This window comes from Dipodomys merriami, unplaced genomic scaffold, assembly GCF_024711535.1.
Source record: "Dipodomys merriami isolate MVZ:Mamm:240054 unplaced genomic scaffold, mDipMer1.0.p SCAF_50, whole genome shotgun sequence".
Classification (NCBI taxonomy): Eukaryota; Metazoa; Chordata; class Mammalia; order Rodentia; family Heteromyidae; genus Dipodomys; species Dipodomys merriami.
In genome coordinates this window covers 4,320,978-4,338,430 of record NW_027206069.1, presented here as the reverse complement: position 1 = coordinate 4,338,430, position 17,453 = coordinate 4,320,978, and the positions used below count along the sequence as shown (strand labels likewise).

At 43.7% G+C, this 17,453-nt stretch overlaps 1 protein-coding gene across 1 annotated transcript in view; it reads right to left on the bottom strand.

Annotated features, from left to right (window-relative positions):
• Nucleotides 1–17,385, bottom strand: part of Setd3 (SET domain containing 3, actin N3(tau)-histidine methyltransferase) — a 73,298-nt gene extending 55,913 nt beyond the window's left edge. The window contains exons 1-2 of the mRNA XM_069997605.1: nucleotides 17,201–17,385; nucleotides 863–972 (exon numbers count right to left, since the gene is read on the bottom strand). Coding sequence (XP_069853706.1) covers nucleotides 863–965 — 103 coding nt within the window. The 5' untranslated portion in view covers nucleotides 966–972; nucleotides 17,201–17,385. The remainder of the gene's footprint in view (nucleotides 1–862; nucleotides 973–17,200) is intronic.
• Between the last annotated feature and the right edge of the window lie 68 nt (nucleotides 17,386–17,453).

Sequence of the window (17,453 nt, the reverse complement as noted above, 5' to 3'; positions counted from 1 at the left end):
ATGGTTAAGAAGATAGAAGCCTTGCCAAAAGCTGCCTTCAGGCTAGTGAGGAGAACAGGTAATAGCCTGGCACACAGGGGCCTGCAAGACTCATGAGAACCCTTGAAGAGGGACCTGACTCGGGTTTCGCTGTGGCTTTGTTTCTGTCAGGTAGGAAAAGCTAAGTTTTTATTTGAGGTTTAACTGTCACATAATCTAAATGTAAAGAGTGATCATAGTTAAATCTTAGGCACCTGTAACACCAATTTAAATTCACAATTTAAAAGTTATCAAGTTATACTAGCTTACAAAAGCAACAACAGGCACTTAAGGTATTTCATTTCCTTGAACCATGAACCCTCAGACTTGAGCATGTGAAAACCGAAATGCCATTACATAATTGCTGAAAGTAAAGGTGCCCGGTTTTGGCAGGGCTGCTCTCTGGGATGCATGCTGGGCTTGCCTGGGGCTGAGAGCCTTGTGATACATCTTCACATGCCCAAGTTCATGAGGTCCCTGTCATACTCCTAGAAGCAGTGATCTGTGTTTGCTGATAAGAATACTGAGCCTCTATACTTTCTCAATGCTAAACTGCTAAAAGGTAATGAGCTTTTTTCTGCTCCTGGGTGCCCTTGGAGGACCAAGTTCATGGCTAAAACACAGAAGTTCTACATTTGACACCAGTATCTCCATCCTTCTAGATGGGACTGCAAATTAGAGAAGTTTTCCAACTGCCAGGTCATGTGACTACTAAGCCAGGAGTGAAACATGAGCTGGTCTGATGTACATTCCTGTCCCAGGGAAGCCAGCAGTCAGCACTGGACATGGAAGGGGAGGCAAGCCACTGTTACCACATGCGACAGGACAGCAGAGGGCCACTTACTCTGCAACAGCTCACTGGTCAGGTTCAAGATTTCTTTCGGTGACACAGTGGCTGTAGCCCCAGTGCCTGACTTCTGAGTTTTCACTCGACTCTTCTTACCCATTTTCTGACTACAAGAAAGAAAGGAGAAAAAAATTACATTATCAAAGCAGAAAATTAAAAAACAATAGGCACAGCAATCTCTTCACCTGGAGATGCTAAGATCTTACCTCACATATGGAATGTCCAGAAATTTCCTTCCAGAAATAGAAATGTGTAATATTACTATTTGGAGCCACGCACACAGGAAAAATAACCTGAAGCAGTTCAGGAAGAAATACTCATTCCATTTCACCTACACAAAACTATACTAGATGCAACTTTTACTCTAGAACTTATACAGATTTTTGTAAATTTTACTTTTTTGTAAAGATGCGGTACAGAAGGGTTACAGTTACATGAGTAAGGTAATCAGTACATTTCTTGTGGAGCATTGTTACTCCCTCCTTTGTTGTTCTCCCACTATCCCTTTCCTCCCCCAATTATACAAATTTTAAACAAGCACACAGTAACACTTAATTCCATCATGTCATTATGGATAATAATAATGTATACACCAAAGACAGCACAATATGACAAGTGCAGAAACAACATATGCCCTCTGTAACTTTTCTTTAAAAGAATCATTTCCCAGTAACAATAACAGTATTATAAATGACAGATTATAGTCTGTCTGGAGAAATGTTGAAGACATTTTAGAGCTCAATGAAACCTCAGACAGCTATTATTTTTAGGTTTGTGTGCCAATCCTGGGACTTGAACTCAGGGCCTGGGCACTGTCCCTTAAACTTTTTTGCTTAAGGCTCGTGCTCTACCATTTAAACCACAGATCTACTTCCAGCTTTTTTTTGGTACTAAATTGGAGATAAGAGTGTCCCATAGACTTTCCTGCCTGGGCTGGCTTTGAACCATGATCTTCAGATCTCAGCCTCTTGAATAACTAGGATTCCACATGTGAAGCACCAGCACCTGACCAGACAGCTATTCTAAGTCCTGTATTTTATTCCACAGAAAAATCTAAATTGCCTTTCCCAGGGTTTCACAGGAAGTCATGAAGACTCTAGACTTGCACAAGTTCTCTTATTGTCTTGCAGTATGACACTTTACCCAGCTATTAATCTTGTGTCATGGGACACATAAGAAATGACAAATAGCTCACAGGTAAATGATATAGGATATACCAGTGACAAAGACCTAGTGAGCTGACGTTTGCCCAAAAACATTTCACAATTAAGTCTCAAAATGTAAGAGCCAGGGGACAGGACTACAAGAAGCAAGGCAAGTACAGTACAGAGAGAAGACCTGGAGAAACAGGTGAGTCACCAGCAGAAAGGGTTGGACTGCTGCCTAGGAGTCTGGATCTGATCCTCTGGTAAGAAACACATTAGGAAGACAGTCCAGGAAGGTGGAGAGAGTATATTCAGCCAAGGGCTAGTAGAGCAGTGAACAGCAGACTACCCCAACAATGTCCTTCAAGAAGACTCTGGACAGCAAATTACCTATCATCTCAGGAAAGAACCCAAAAGCATACTTTTCTGTGCAGTTCATAGGTTCTACACATGCTTAGCATATATGAAGCACAGGTTCAATATCCACACCAAAAAAATGAAAGGAAAGAAAAAAAGGAAGGAAGAAAGGAAGATGGTCAACTACTAAGAGAAATGTGTTAGGACAAAGAGTTCAGTCTACCTGCTGTCCTACCAGGGGAGATCACTGACTTCAGTGTCTCTGAGTCCAAATGAAAAGGACATGCTAAAATGATAGAAAATGCAATTCTTTGCTAAGATGGTTATCTTCTCTTACACAGGTAATGTAAATGATGTAAATGTAAAATGCAAATGTAAAAATAATGCATATATTATGACATATTGTTATATATCAGATTATAATATATTAAAGTATATATTAAATCTCCTAAAAATAGTGTAAAAAACACTGAGATAAAAATGGCACCAGTAAAAATATGTAAAATGACAGAATTGAAAGGAGTCATTTTGTGATCAAAGCCAAAAGTAGGAAGGGATGAAGGGGAAAAGGAGAAAGAACAGCCAAAGTGCCTGTTCCTGCACTGCAAGGCTGTCTTAAAGGGAAAAAGCCCTCTCCCTGTCATCATTCACTCAGCCTAAAATAAGGGCACAGCCTGGGCAGAGTGCCTCTCTGCCTTCCTCTGGACTTCAGGCCCTCCAGGGGCCTCAAAAGGCATCTCTGTGGAGGGTCAGCAAACTCAATTTGAAAGTAACTAATGCTATAGAGGAATCTGCTAATAAGGACTTTAATCACACTTCCAAATATAACAGACCTAGCAGCCTGGCAGAACACATGCAGAAGGACACTGTAGTGATGGCTCAACCAGCCTCTTGCTTCAGCTCTACTGGTAAGACCTCTAACTGATTCAAGAGGGGCCTTTAGCTGAGGAGCACCAAGACCCTACCCTTCTAATGGAAAGGGCCTGTAAAGCATACTGCTCTTGCTTTATACCAGGCAGTGCAATCGTTGCCAATGGCTACAAAACAGGCCTCACTGGCTCCAGCTATGCCCCTCTCCTCCTCAGTCTTTCCTCATGTTGGTCCAAAAACTTGATGGCTCATTAAAGCAGCCATGACAGTGATCAAGTGATGTTCACAGACACCAAGCAGTCACATTATCATTTTTAGATGTCATCTCAGAAAGGTTATGGCCTTTCTCCATCCAAGGTGGTGCACTAAGTAAGCAGCAGAGCTAGAATTTGAGCTCAGCACCATGTCCACACCACTTCTGTTTACACACAGACAGAAGTGTGTGGTATTTCAGGGGTTGAGAGGGCTGAGAGGTCTTCTAGATTGAATGGCATACCCTACACATCTCTACCTGTGCCCACCTCCAGCCCAGCTCCTCAATTCATATTCTTGCTTAGGCCCTGACATCAGGCTCCTTTGGGTCACCCTGTCTACCCCTCCCTAATGCTTAAACCTGAGGTTGCCACCCCATCTTGCAGCGTCTCCCAATCCCAGTACACACAGCAGCACACACCTCCCGCTACCTGTCCCTTTACTCCCCATCCTACACCTCACCTACAACACTCTGGTCACGTGTATACATACTCTATTTTTCTACAACTTCTGTCCAGGTGTCCCCTGGACAGTCCTGGGTTGTATTCCCAGTCACAATCCACAGGCTCCTCTGCAGTTCCTTGAACATCCTTCCATTACTGATAGACACCATTGCACTAAAGGACTGAGTCACATGGCAGTCACCTCCAGACAAGAAGCCCCTTGAGAGCGCCCCTCTGTCTTATTTATGGCCCCACCCCAACTTATAGCCCAGACCTCAGCATACATGTGGTATGGAGGATGTAACCCCAAGTTCCCAAGGAAAAACACCTGGACATTTTCCAGATTGGGTCAAAATCTATATTATAGGCTGGAGCTCAGTGTTAAGAACTTTCTTAACAAGTGCAAGGAACACAAAAATAAATAAACAAAAACCCACCTATATTCCTGGAGCTTCTCCCCAAGTTTCTATTCCCTTGGAACACACAGAAAATGTCAAATTCCTGCTTCAGGCAAGAGATCATTAAATATATGATCACAATAATTTGAAAGCATGATAGATCTCTTTAGTAGTAATTTTCTTGCAGTCAAGTACTTATAACTCAAATTGTTCTCAAGGTTTTTTAAGTCAGAAAACTGCCAGATTATAAAAATAGTAATAGGTATAAAAATATAACAAAAGTAAAACTTCAAAGCAGATATGCTAGAATGGCCTCTTCAAAAGTCCTGTGGACTGTGCTTACAGTCACTCAGCCACTCCCAGGCCAGACCCTTCTCGTCAGCTCTTTCCATCTCTATTCAGTTCCAACCCTCAGTCTCCTCCAACACACTGTCCACAGCTTACCCTATTAAAAACTGAAGTATAAGTTACAACAACACAGCATACAGCTTTATGGGCTAGCTCTTACACCTCCTACACTACTGCTATCCCAGTAACGGAACAAGGACACCCGGTGCACAACAGCCCTCCCTCAAGCCATTCTCAGGCCATTCCCAGCCCAAAAGTAATCCTCATTTTGACGTTTATTACTACTATTCAGTTTCAGTTTTCCTTTCTTGAAATTCATATAACTGGAATTATATACTATGTGGACTTCTTCTGATCAACTTCCTACCACTCACAGTCTGGGATGGGTGAAGTGACCCACCCCTTTTTACTTGCCCAACTTTTTCTCTATCTGTCCTGGAATGCAGCCACCCCTTGTGTATACCTGGCAAGTCTCCAAACTCTGAGGCCTTTCCTAAATGTTCCCAGTGGCCTTAGGGAAAATTCTAAGCTCTTCCTTGAAATTCTAAGCTCCAATGAAAGTCAGTGAGAAAGGACCAAATTCAAGGTCATTAACAGATGCTGAAGCCTGGCTTCTCCGGGACTTAGGTCTTTTGAAAATCTAGACTATTCTAGACTCTAAAGGAAAGAAAGTGGCTAGCCCAAGTTTAGACAAGAATCTTCATCTTAACTCAGGAAGGAGATATATGACTGTGCCTGACCCAGAGAATGCATCTCCCTAGGGCACAGGATCTTGGGCTGAGCTCTCTCTTAGCCTGTTCTACCCAGACTGGTTTGCAGGGCTCTTCAGCCTCAGAGGCTCCAGGGTTCTGTTTGCCTCTGAGCAGCCAGCGGCACATGGTTTAGATTTTACATTTACATTAAGAACTTAAGTGTCTGGAGAGCAGGAATTTCTATTCACTTAGTTTGATAGCCCAGCATATGCTTCGCTGAACTTAGAGCTGTCAACATCTGTAAGATTTATTTGCCTCTGGGCTCAATATGGCTTGGCACTAATAGTAGTAGTTGTGGGGCATCTCTAACTCAAAGCACCTGAAGGCAAAAGCCCTATGTTCACTTTTCATCCCACAAAGCATCGGCTTTCTGTTGGTTTTCAGGCCCTTGGATCTGACTGCCATTCCCTGACTCACACTCTTGGTTCTGTTACATACTTGGTCCTCCCACCCTTGCTCTTATGGTCAGGATCCCTCTCCTCACACTTCCAAAGCACAGCCCAAACCCCTGTGACTTTGCCCGCTACAGTCTAAATGATTTATGTGCCTATTTTACCCTTTATCTCATAGCAGAAAGAGACAAGAGCTTCCATTTCTATGTTCTCTATAGGATCTAGTCTAGTGACACATAATAAAAGGGTCAAATATCAGTTAAATAAAGAAATCTTTAAGGGCTGGGGATGTAGTTCAGGAGTAGAGCATCTGTTTAGCATGTGCAAGGCCCTAAATTCGACCTCCAGCACCACAAAGAGAAAAGAAAAATGAAAAATCTTTGTCTATTTTGTTTGAATATATTAGTGTTACTAATTTTGACATTTCTCCCACCAGTGATTAGAATAGTAGTGTTAGATGGCTTTCCAACACTGTGACAAAATGTCTGAGAAGAACAACTTGGCTCATGCCTAAAATCCTAGCTACTCAGGAGGCTGATATTTGAGGATAGTAGTTCAAAGCCTGCCTAGGCAGGGAAGTCCATGAGACTCTTATCTCCAATAAACTAATAGAAAAAGCTGGAAGTGGCTGGGTGGCTCAAGTCACAGAGCGCTTGCCTTGAGCACAGAAAGGCTCAAGGACAGCTCCCAGGCCCTGAGTTCAAGCCTCAGGACTGGCAAAAATAAATACTTTTTTGAAGTTTTTTTGTTTTTTAGCTCAGGATTTCAGAGGTTGTTAGTGTTCAGCTGACCCATTGCTGTGGGCTTGAGAAGAGGCTGAATATCAAGGCAGGAGAAAGCTGTGTACCTCATGACAGGTGGGAAAAAGAGATGGAAGAAAAGAGTATTCAGTATGAGTGGCTTCCTAAGATCAATTTCCCTTTGCCAGTTTTCACCAATCTTATGGATCTGAAATGATTACCTACCATTTATGTTTATGATTCAAAAATATATTATTCACAATTTGTTATTTTCATTGTGATTTTCACTGAATTGGGTGCTAGATTCTAAATTTAAACAAATAAAACGATAAAATAGGTTTGAGGGGCTGGGAAGTTGGCTCAGTGGTAGAGCGCTTGCCTTGCATGCATGAGGCCCTGGGTTCGATTCCCCAGCACCACATAAGCAAAAAGAAAAAAAGCCGGAAGTGGCGCTGTGGCTCAAGGGGTAGAGCACTAGCCTTGAGCTGAAGAGCTAAGGGATAGCGCCCAGGCCCAGAGTTCAGGCCCCACGACCGGAACCAAAAAAAAAAAAAAATAGGTTTGAGCATGACTACATTGGATAGTCATCAGTTCTTACAAAGACCAAATTTATTATTTATTTTTATTTATTATTATTATTATTTATATTTATTTATATTTATTAATTTATTATTATTTATTATTCCAAATATTCATGTAAACGCACATTAAGTTACATGTGTTTTGTTTCATTAAATTACAAATGTTAGCCAGAAGGTATAAGGCTAACTGAAAGATACTTTCAATTGAAATCAGGTATAACTTACAAATACTCAATGAATTACCTTTGGAAAATTGAATTTTTTTTTAGGTTTGGACTCAAACTAGGTACCTGATGCTTTTCGCTCATTGGTTAGCATTCTACCAACTGAGCCATGACTCCAACTCCAGAGGTTAATATTTTTAAAATACAGAAGAAAACATGGGGAAAAAAAGCCATACAGGACTGAAAGGCAAGTGGATAAGCAGTGATAGGATCATTTGTTCTCAGGAAAGATAACTACAGAAGAAAAGTGACAAATTGTTTCACATTGCTCCAATATACCACCATCTTCATGTCTTAAAAAGCTCCAGGATCAGCAAGGCGCCAGTGGCACATGCCTGTAATCCTATCTACTCAAGGAGCTGAGATCTGAGGATCATGGCTCAAAGCCAGCCTGGGCAGGAAAGTCTATGAGACTCTTATCTCCAATGAACCACCAGAAAACTGGAAGTAGTGCTGTGGCTCAAGTGGTAGAGTTCTCACCTTGAGCTGAAGAGCTCAGGCACAGTGCCCAGGCGCAGAGTACAAGACCCACGACCGACCAAAAAGAAAGCCAAAAAAAAAAAAAAAGTTCCAGGATCCTGATATTCTAGCCCTTTAAGAAACAATAGGCTACTTCCACTCCATCAACATCCCCACATCATAGAAAAGGTTTAAAAAAAAAAGACAAATGGCATATTGTCATTACATTGCTGACTGGTATAAGCCTGTCATCAGCAACCACTTTTGACCAAGGAAATTGTTCTTTTCCATGTAGCTATACAGTGGAATGAGGTCAGGAACAGTAAGGCACATTTGGGGACCCTGACTACTGAAAGGGTAGCTATATGGCAGGAGAACTAGCTATTTCGTTCATTTTTACAGTACAGTTTACACCCACTGAATAGATGATAGAATTCCGCTGCATACTTCTTTAAAATTGTAAATGGAAAGGATATAAATCTCTATTATGCTTGAGTTCTTCCTGAAAATGCTTCTTCGGATTAAATCCAACTAGAGATAACATTTTTCACTGTACTAATATGGCAATTTGCCCAGGAAACCCTAGCTCAGGCACAGCATCTGTATTTAAATGTAGCTTAAACTGACCCAACTTCACTGCTGGACTGACTGAAGCAGGAAACATGCTTCCCCTACCTCAGGCTCCCAGTTGTAAAATGCACTTGAAGGGGGCGCAAGCCTGTTCAATCTTTGTACAGAAGAAAGGAAACATGATTCTTTCCATCTCACTAAGATATTCTGTAAGCCATTAGGATCCTTATAACATTCGGAATTAAATATACAAATGCAGGACACTGGCTTGAAACGGAAAGCTATGTGGACAGTGTAGGCACTGACGGAGCTTGCACCGGGCTGGACAGTGTAGGTACTGATGGAGCTTGCTCGGTGCTGGCTTCACATAGTCCGTGTGAACTACAAGAAGTGGGCACAAACATACCATGTCTTAGTAAGTTACACAAGTTTATGTAGCTAATTAGTACCCATCATCTTACTCTCTAATCAAGAAGGTACCATGTACCACAGACTCAAAAGCATCAAGAAGCCAACCAAGTATGGTGGTACATACCTTTTTTTTTTTTTGGGGGGGGGGGTCAATTGTGGGGCTTGAACTCTGGGCTTGGGCGCTGTCCCTGCTCAAGGTGAGTGCTCTACCACTTGAGCCACAGCGCCACTTACGGTACATACTTTTAAACCCAGCTACTTGATCAAAGAGTTTGAAAATCAGGAATATATGGGCTTGAGGTTAGCTCTTTGACATTCTTCTTAAAAGGGAACAAAACTACGTAGATATACTGCACTTGAATGAGATATGCTGAGAGGGGCACGGTTCAGTGGAACTCCAGGAATAATCTAAGGTTGCCTGAGCTGAGCTGTGTGTGTGTGTGTGTGATCTAAGGTTGCCTGAGCGCTGTGTGTGTGTGTGTGTGTGTGTGTGTGTGTGTGTGTGTGTGCGTGTGTGTGTGTGTGTGTGTGTGTCCGCGTGTCCGCGTGTCCGCGTGTCCGCGTGTCCGCGTGTCCGCGAGTGCACCAGTCCTGAACTCATGGGGGCTATCCCGACACTAAGCTTTTGTGCTCAAGGCTAGTATTGTACCACTTGAGTCACAGCTTCACTTCTGGCTTTTTTGGTAGTTAATTGGAGATAAGAGTCTCACAGACATTCCTGCCAAGGCTGGCTTCACAATCCTCAGATATCAGCCTCCAGAGTGGATCAGATTACAGGTGTGAGCCACAGGGGTCCAGATTGCTTGAGCTTTTCCACAAGCCATGGGAATTCATTCACATATTCCATGTAAATTACTTGAGACTCTAACCTGAAACACACAGACCAATTATCAACTAAAGGCATTCATTATATAAACTGTCTTTAGCAAGACAGATGTGCTGTATTCAACAACTGAATCTTTGAAGGTAATGCAATTATTAATGTTGTCGTGTTGTTTGTTTTAGGATCATGTTCCGGCTGCTAAAACTGTATCTCATTCCTGCAATGCACTATGGTTATTTTCTAACATTATGGTCCTCATCATTAACAGAACTGTCTGAACACATATATGCATCAGAAACTAAGGTGAGCATTTTATACAATGGGTAAGATATTATTATACCCCCTGTGCACATGAGAAAGTTGATGCTTAGAAGAGTTAATTCATACAAAAAGTGGTAAACTTAGGTGGTAGCACAACCTCGAAAATACTTACCACAATGACAAATTACCTCAATGACAAATGTTACTGGCTCTCAATAGTCCATTCAGGGCTCAGCTCAATACCAACAACATTTATGAAGGCACCAAGAGTTCACTAATTCTGATGTCCAAAACAGTATTTTCCCCGGTGCTAGTGGCTCATGCTACTATGATCTGAGGATCATGGTTCCAAGTCAGCCCAGGAGGAAAAGTCTATAAGATTTGTATCTCCAGCTAGCAACCAGGAAACCAAAAGTGGTACTGCTCTAGCAATGATAGAGCTCTAGCCTTGAGCAAAAGAGCTCAGGGACAGCATCCAAGCCCCATAATGGACCAAAAAGAAAAAAAAAATCTTGTAATAGTAAAGCACAGACATGTAAATGTTTTCTCCCTTTGGCCTTTCAAAAGCCACATGACAGAATATAACCTATTTTACTCACCTTATCCAGGGTGACACTGGAACAGGAAAAGAGTAAAGAGTAACTCTGAGGACGAATGTGATCAAAATATATTTATATATAGATATGTCATAATGAAACTCCTTATTCCTTACTGTATGTAAACTACTGATATTGAAGACCCATGTTTATTTTCTGAGATTGAAACTTTTAAAACTATTTAGTAGAACTTCAGAAACTATTATGTTCTAATGAATTATATCGTCTTTTTTTTTTTTTTTGGTTGCTCGTGGGACTTGAACTCTGGGCCTGGGCTTTGTCTCTCAGCTCTACAACTCAAGGCAAGCACTCTACTGCTTGAGCCACAGCACTACTTCTGGTTTTCTAGTGGTTTATTGGAGATAAGAAGTCTCCTGGACGTTCCTGCCCGGGCTGGTTTTGAACCATGATCCTCAGATCCCAGCCTCCTGAGTAGCTAGGATTACAGTTATGAGCTGCCAGCACCCAGCATGAATTATATTGTTTAAAAATGGAAAGTGAGGCCTGGGAATGTGGCTTAGTGGTAAAGTGCCTGCCTAGCATGAATGAAGCCCTATGTTAAATTCCTCAGTACCACATAAACAGAAAAAGCCAGAAGTGGTGCTATGGCTCAAGTGGTAGTGCTAGCCTTGAGCAAAAGATGCTTAGAAACAGTGCCCAGGCCCTAAGTTCAGTCCCCAGGATTGGCAAAAAATTAAATTAAATAAATAAATAAAAATGGAAAGTGAGCCGGGCACTGGTGGCTCACGCCTGTAATCCTAGCTACTCAGGAGGCTGAGATCTGAGGCCAGCCCGGGCAGGAAAGTCTGTGAAATTCTTATCTCCAATAAAACCACAGAAAACCGGAAGTGGCGCTATAGCTCAAGTGGTAGAGCACTAGCCTTGAGCTGAAGAGCTGAAGGACAATGCCCAGGCCCAGAGTTCAAGCCCCATGACCGACAAAAAAAAAAAAGGAAAGTGACTCTTGGTGAAGGCTGAGGCAAAAGGATTCAGAGTTTGAAGTCAGCAAGAGCCTACATAGTAAGACTGTCTCAAAATATTGTTGTTGTTGTTTAAGGACTGGGGATGTAGTGGTAGAGTGACTGTCTGGCATATGTGGGCAGTGGGATCAAACCCTACTAACACACAGATACACAAAACATGAACTTCAGCCTCATAGATAGTAATAAGTGCAAAATACTCTAAAGTTGTTTTTTTGTTTGTTTTGTTTTGTGAGGAATTTTTCTGGTCAGTCATGGGGCTTGAACTCTGGGCCTGGGCACTGTTCCTGAGCTCTTTTGCCAGCACTCTACCACTTTGAGCCACAGTGCCACTTCTGGAACTTGAGTAGTTAACTGGAGAAAGAGCCTCACAGAGTCTTTTCTACCCAACCTGGCTTTGAACTGTAATCCTTAGATCTTAGCCTCCTTGCGTAACTAGGATTAGAGGTATGAGTTACCTGAGCCTGGCACTATGAAGTTTTTATGAGTTCCATGTGTATACAACTTTTACTTGTCAGTGAAAATTTTAAACACAGTGCTTGTAGTCATCTGGTCAGATTAAGTTTTCTCTAATGTTCAGGCCTTCATGTGAGACTTTCTCCCTGCTCTGTCCCTCCGCTCTCCTCTTCCTGCCCACCCTGTCACTGAGGCAAAGCTTGTAAAACATTAAAATTCCTTTTGCGTGGGAATCACAATCACACCAATCCCCTCCAAAATGTTAACCTCACAGACAGTTTGCCTCTGTCATTATCATCCAGGAGGGTTGGGACTTACCTTGACTAAAAGTTTACTCTGGGAAAGTGCTTGAAATAAGAAAGAAAAAGAAAAACAAGGAAAATTTCAAAATCTAAACTTCGACATTTAAATTACATATTTATATATATAAAAAAATTTGGCATCATTTTTCGTTTTTTTTTTTTCACTTGAAAACTATCAATGCCTATGCCTATACTTCTTATGCTTTGTTATTTCTTTCTTTCTTTCTTCCTTTTTTTTTTTTTGGTCAATTTTGGGGCTTGAACTCTGAGCTTGGGTATTGTCCCTCAGCTCTTCAGCTCACTCTACCACTTGAGCCATAGCACCACTTGTGGGTTTTTTGGTGGTTAACTGGAGATAATTGTCTCACAGACTTTCCTGCCTGGGCTGGCTTTGAACCTCAATCCTCAGATCTAGCCTCCTGAGTAGCTAGGATTACAGGTGCCCAGCTACGTTCTGTTATGTATAAAACTTGAAGAAGACTACCAGATGGAAATGGGGTTTATACCACTAATTCTGGCTCAAGTTACTGTTTGAATTTAACACAAAAACCAAGATTTCTGGGCTGGGAAGTTGGGTCAGTGGTAGAGTGCTTGCTTCTTATGCATTAGGCCCTGGGTTCGATTCCTCAACAAACACATAAGCAGAAAAAAGCCAGAAGTGGCACTGTGGCTCAAGTGGCAGGGTGCTAGCCTTGAGCTGAAGAGCTGAGGAACAGCGCCCAGGCCCAGAGTTCAGCCCCCACAACCAACAAAAAAAAAAAAAAAAAAAAAACTTCTAACATTATAGATTCTGCTAATTCTTTTCACACAACTAACACAGTAAAAATATAAATAATTCAGGGCATGCCTAATCCCAGCTACTCAAAAGATAGAAATTGAGAGGATGTAGTGGGAGGGGTCTGAGTTTGAGGCCAGCCCAGGTAAAAACTGTGCAAGATCCCTAACTTCACTAACAAGTTGGCAGACATGATGACATCCATCCACAGGAAACATAAGAAAGAAGATCATGGTCCAAAGCTGGCTCCAGGCAAAAATGAGAGAACCCTCTTTAGGAAAAATAACTAAAAACCAAAGACGGCTGGGCATGAGATTCAAATGGAAAAGTATATACCTAGCAAGTATGAGGCCCTACATTCAAACCACAGTACTGCCAAATTCATTCATTCATTCACTAAGATCTATAATTTTTGAGTAAGAAAATGAAAACATAAGAGGAAATCCAATGTACATACATCCATTTTGCCAAATAAAGTACACCTGTAAATGCAACAAAAGTGAAAACTGTACAAAGCTTGAAAAGCAAGGAATTCTAAGTTTAGTTCTCTTAACTGGCTAAATATGAACCTAAATGAACTGAGAGCAAAGATAAACACTTCTGACTGTATCAAGAGAAAAAAGGTGCACAGTAAATCAAACTATTCATCACTAAAAAAAAAAAAAAAAAAAAAAATGAGCCAGGCCCCAGTGGCCCACACCTGTAATCCTAGCTACTCAGGAGGCTGAGATCTGAGGATCACGGTTCAAAGTCAGCCCAGGAAGGAAAGTCCGTGAGACTCCAATAAACCACTAGAAAACCAGAAGTGACGCTGTAGCTCAAGTGGTAGAGCGCTCGCCTTGAGCTAAAGAGTGTAGCAGGGACAACGCCCAAGCCCAGAGTTCAAGCCCCACCACCGACCAAAACAAATGAGCCCAAATATAATGATGAAAATTAGTAATTAAGAAAGCAAATAACTGGGGCTGGGAAGGTGGCTCGGTGGTAGAGCGATTGCCTTGCATGCATGAGACCCTGGGTTCGATTCCTCAGCACCACATAAGCAGAAAAAAAAAAGGCCGGAAGTGGCGCTGTGGCTCAAGTGGTAGAGCACTCGCCTTGAGCTGAAGAGCTGAGGGACAGCGCCCAAGCCCAGAGTTCAGGCCCCACAACCAGACCAAAAAAAAAAAAAAAAAAAAAGCAAATAACTGGCCACCAGTACTTTGAAAGCAACTTGAGAATAAAGAGATATTCCCTGTTACATTAAAAATACTTAGTGCCACAGTAAAAAATGACTCCTTCCACTTTTGGAGGCAACACAATCATGGCTCCATTCCCAGAATTTTGGTCCAAGGGAGGAAAGACACTTACTAGGAACTTGCTCCCCACCCCCAACTGAAGCATCAGGAACTGCAGCCAGGATCAGGCAACCAGTTTCTAAAGATACAGACCCTTCTGCTGGGAATACATTCACTGGACTGTAGGCAACAAAGATACAGTGTTATTAGTTACATTTGAACAGTTACTTCAGTGGGTAAATGGAAAAGGAAACTGCATAATTAAAATATTTAAGAGCCTTAGCCTCAAACTAAACTGACATCCGGGAGGGGCCCCTATTTTTACTAAAATTTCCACAGAGCACAGACACTGTGATGCTCCCACATCCCCTTATTTGAGGTCGATATCCAGATTCAACCAACTGTAGATGGGGAACATTTGGGGAGTGGGATTCATCTGCACAAAAGGTGAACAGGCATTGTTTTGGGTTATGATTGCCTAATCAACTACTATGACAACTATAACTTCTAACAATTATTTACATAGCTATAACACTGTATTCAGTATTAAAGTATTTAAAATGACCCAAAGTTTAAGGAAGGATATATGTAAATTACACGCATATATTACATCATTTTATATATAGAAGGAAGACCATCTACTAAATGTTTACTAAATCTGTTGTGCTAATGTTGATACTTTGCCTAGTAATGTTATCTTGTAGGTCGTGATCGTGGAAATTGCAGGAGGAAGGGTGACTATTCATCAGAGAAACAAAAACAGCTATCTAGTAAATGAACTTTAGAACAGATATATATATTAGTATAACTTTCATATTTTCTCATTTCCCAATAACTTTAACTTTCTCTCTTCCCCCTGCCCTTTCCCTCTCCCCCCCCCCCCTTTTGTGCTACTATCAGGGCTTGAACTCAGGGCCTGGAGTGCTGTTTCTTAGGTATTTCACTCAAGGCTAAGGGCTCCGGGCTTTGAACCATAGCTCCACTCCGGGCTTTTCAGTGGCTAAGTGGACCATCCCAGCAGCTTCAAACCATCCAACCCTCAGAGCTCAGCCTACTGATTAGCTAGAACTTACAAGCGCTAACCACCACCACCTGGCTTACCTAGTGCCTGCTAAAGCAAAAGTTTTATCGCTAAAATTTGGTCTAAATGCTCATGACGTGGAAAAGACACTCCATATCACTACTTTTTTTGGAGGCAATCTTGTTGAGATCTCATAGGGAATGAACAAAATCAACAGAAACTCTCATTGCTTCAGCATGTACAGGCTTAAACGCTTCAATCTTCAAGTCCAACATCATTCTATTCCAAGAAAATAACATGGATCCTGGGAAGAGGGACAAGAAGCAGCAACCATGTGTGTTTCCCCTTAACTAGACTAGAGTTACATTTCAGATACTAATTAACAATATTAACTAAACAGAATAAGGCCAGACAGGAAAGGAAAAGAAGGCAAAGGTGGTTTGGAGTCCCAGTAAAGAAGCTTTTCTCTAGGACGACTTTGCAAACTTAAACCAGAGAAAACTTCCCCAATAGTTGGAATTTCACCAAAATATCAATCACCATAGTCCCAGAGACTGATTTGCTAAGGCAGAAGTCTGTACACAGTAGCCCGCTGAGACAGCATATCATGGTTCAAGCTGAGTCTTGGCAAAGTTTAACAGTGGAGAGCAGCGCTGCTTCTATTTAGTTATTTTACTTTCTATTTTGCTGAGGTATATTCATTTTAAAATGCATCCCAAAGGGTGACTGTTTAGTTAGATTTTTAAATATCTATAAGGTCAGTTTTGTGACCCCCCCCAAAAGAGAGAGAGAGAGAGCAGTAAGTTATGCTCTACATAAGGTAAAAATGACAGTGTCCAGTTCTGTAAGTTCTGACGGTCATTACCCGGAGCCACCTAAAGGGTTAATTCTTCCGAGGCTATGGAAAAGCAAAATCAACCTGCCAACGTACTTTTAAGGCATTTTTTGCTTTTGAAACATCACTTCTTTGCATTAGAAAAGGAAAACAGGGTGCCCCCCTCCCCCCCCCCCGTCATCCTAACGCGTGACTACTTCTTAAACACACTCCAACGTGCCCCTCTCAACACCACACCACGCGGCGGGGGCGAGGCCCCCGCAGCAAGTGGCACACGTCACTAATCGGATCCTTCCCCCCACACACACACCCAGTGGAAACAGGGGGAAAAGGCAGAGTTGCATCGCCAGGCTGGAGCCACGAGGAGGAGGAAGAGTTTAATACCGTAATGGCAAACTCTTAAAGCACGGAATTCTTCTCCCTAGTAGGGCCCTGCGTGTGTGGACCATGACCTATTTTCTGTGATTGTTTTTCTAACTGACCGGTGACTGGAGAGAAGCAGGAACCTGTCCCCGGGCATCCCGGTGAACACCTGAGCTTTGGAGACGCAGGAACCAGCAAACCACGGAGACCTCCTCCGCCCCGGGCGGCTGGGCGATCGGAGGGAGGGAGGGAGGAAGGAAATGAGCGCGACCCGGCCGCAGGCAGAGCCCGGCGACCTGCGCGCGCGCCAGGGGCCCGGGCCCCACCCGAGGGCTGCGCCCAGGGCCCGGCTCGGGCCCGAGCCTGGGCCAGGGCGAGGGGTGGGCGCGGGGAGACGCTCCCGACACCTGCCAGCACCCAGGAACCCGGGAGGCTCGGAAGGCAACGTCGGAGGGCGAGCGCCCAAGTCCCCACAGGGCCGTCAGGGCACAGGCCGAGCGGGCCCACCGACCCCCGGGCCCCGCCGCGCCCCGGCCCCGCGCGCACACCCGCCCGCCGCGCCTCAGGCCCAGAATGGCCAGCCCGAACTCCAGCCGGACCTCGGCGCGGCCGGACGGACGAGGGGCGGCCTCTCAGCGTGGGGGGCGGCGGCGCAACTGTCCCCTCAGCCCACGGGCCGCGCGCGGGGGGCTGCCACCAGCACTCACCTGCCCGCTTCTCCTCCTCGCAACCGCGGCGCCACACTCCGGCCCGGACCCCACCGTCCGCCTCAACCAACCCCCCAGGCGGCGGTGGCGGTAGCGGCGGCGGCGGCGGCCGGACGGGAGGGGCGGGACGGCGGCCTGAGACGGCCCCGCCACCACGGCCCAACCCGGCTCCGCCCGCCCCCGGACCCCGCCCCCGGGCCACCGCCACCACCGCTCATTGGCCCGCGCCTCGCACGCCTGGGCGCGGCCCCGC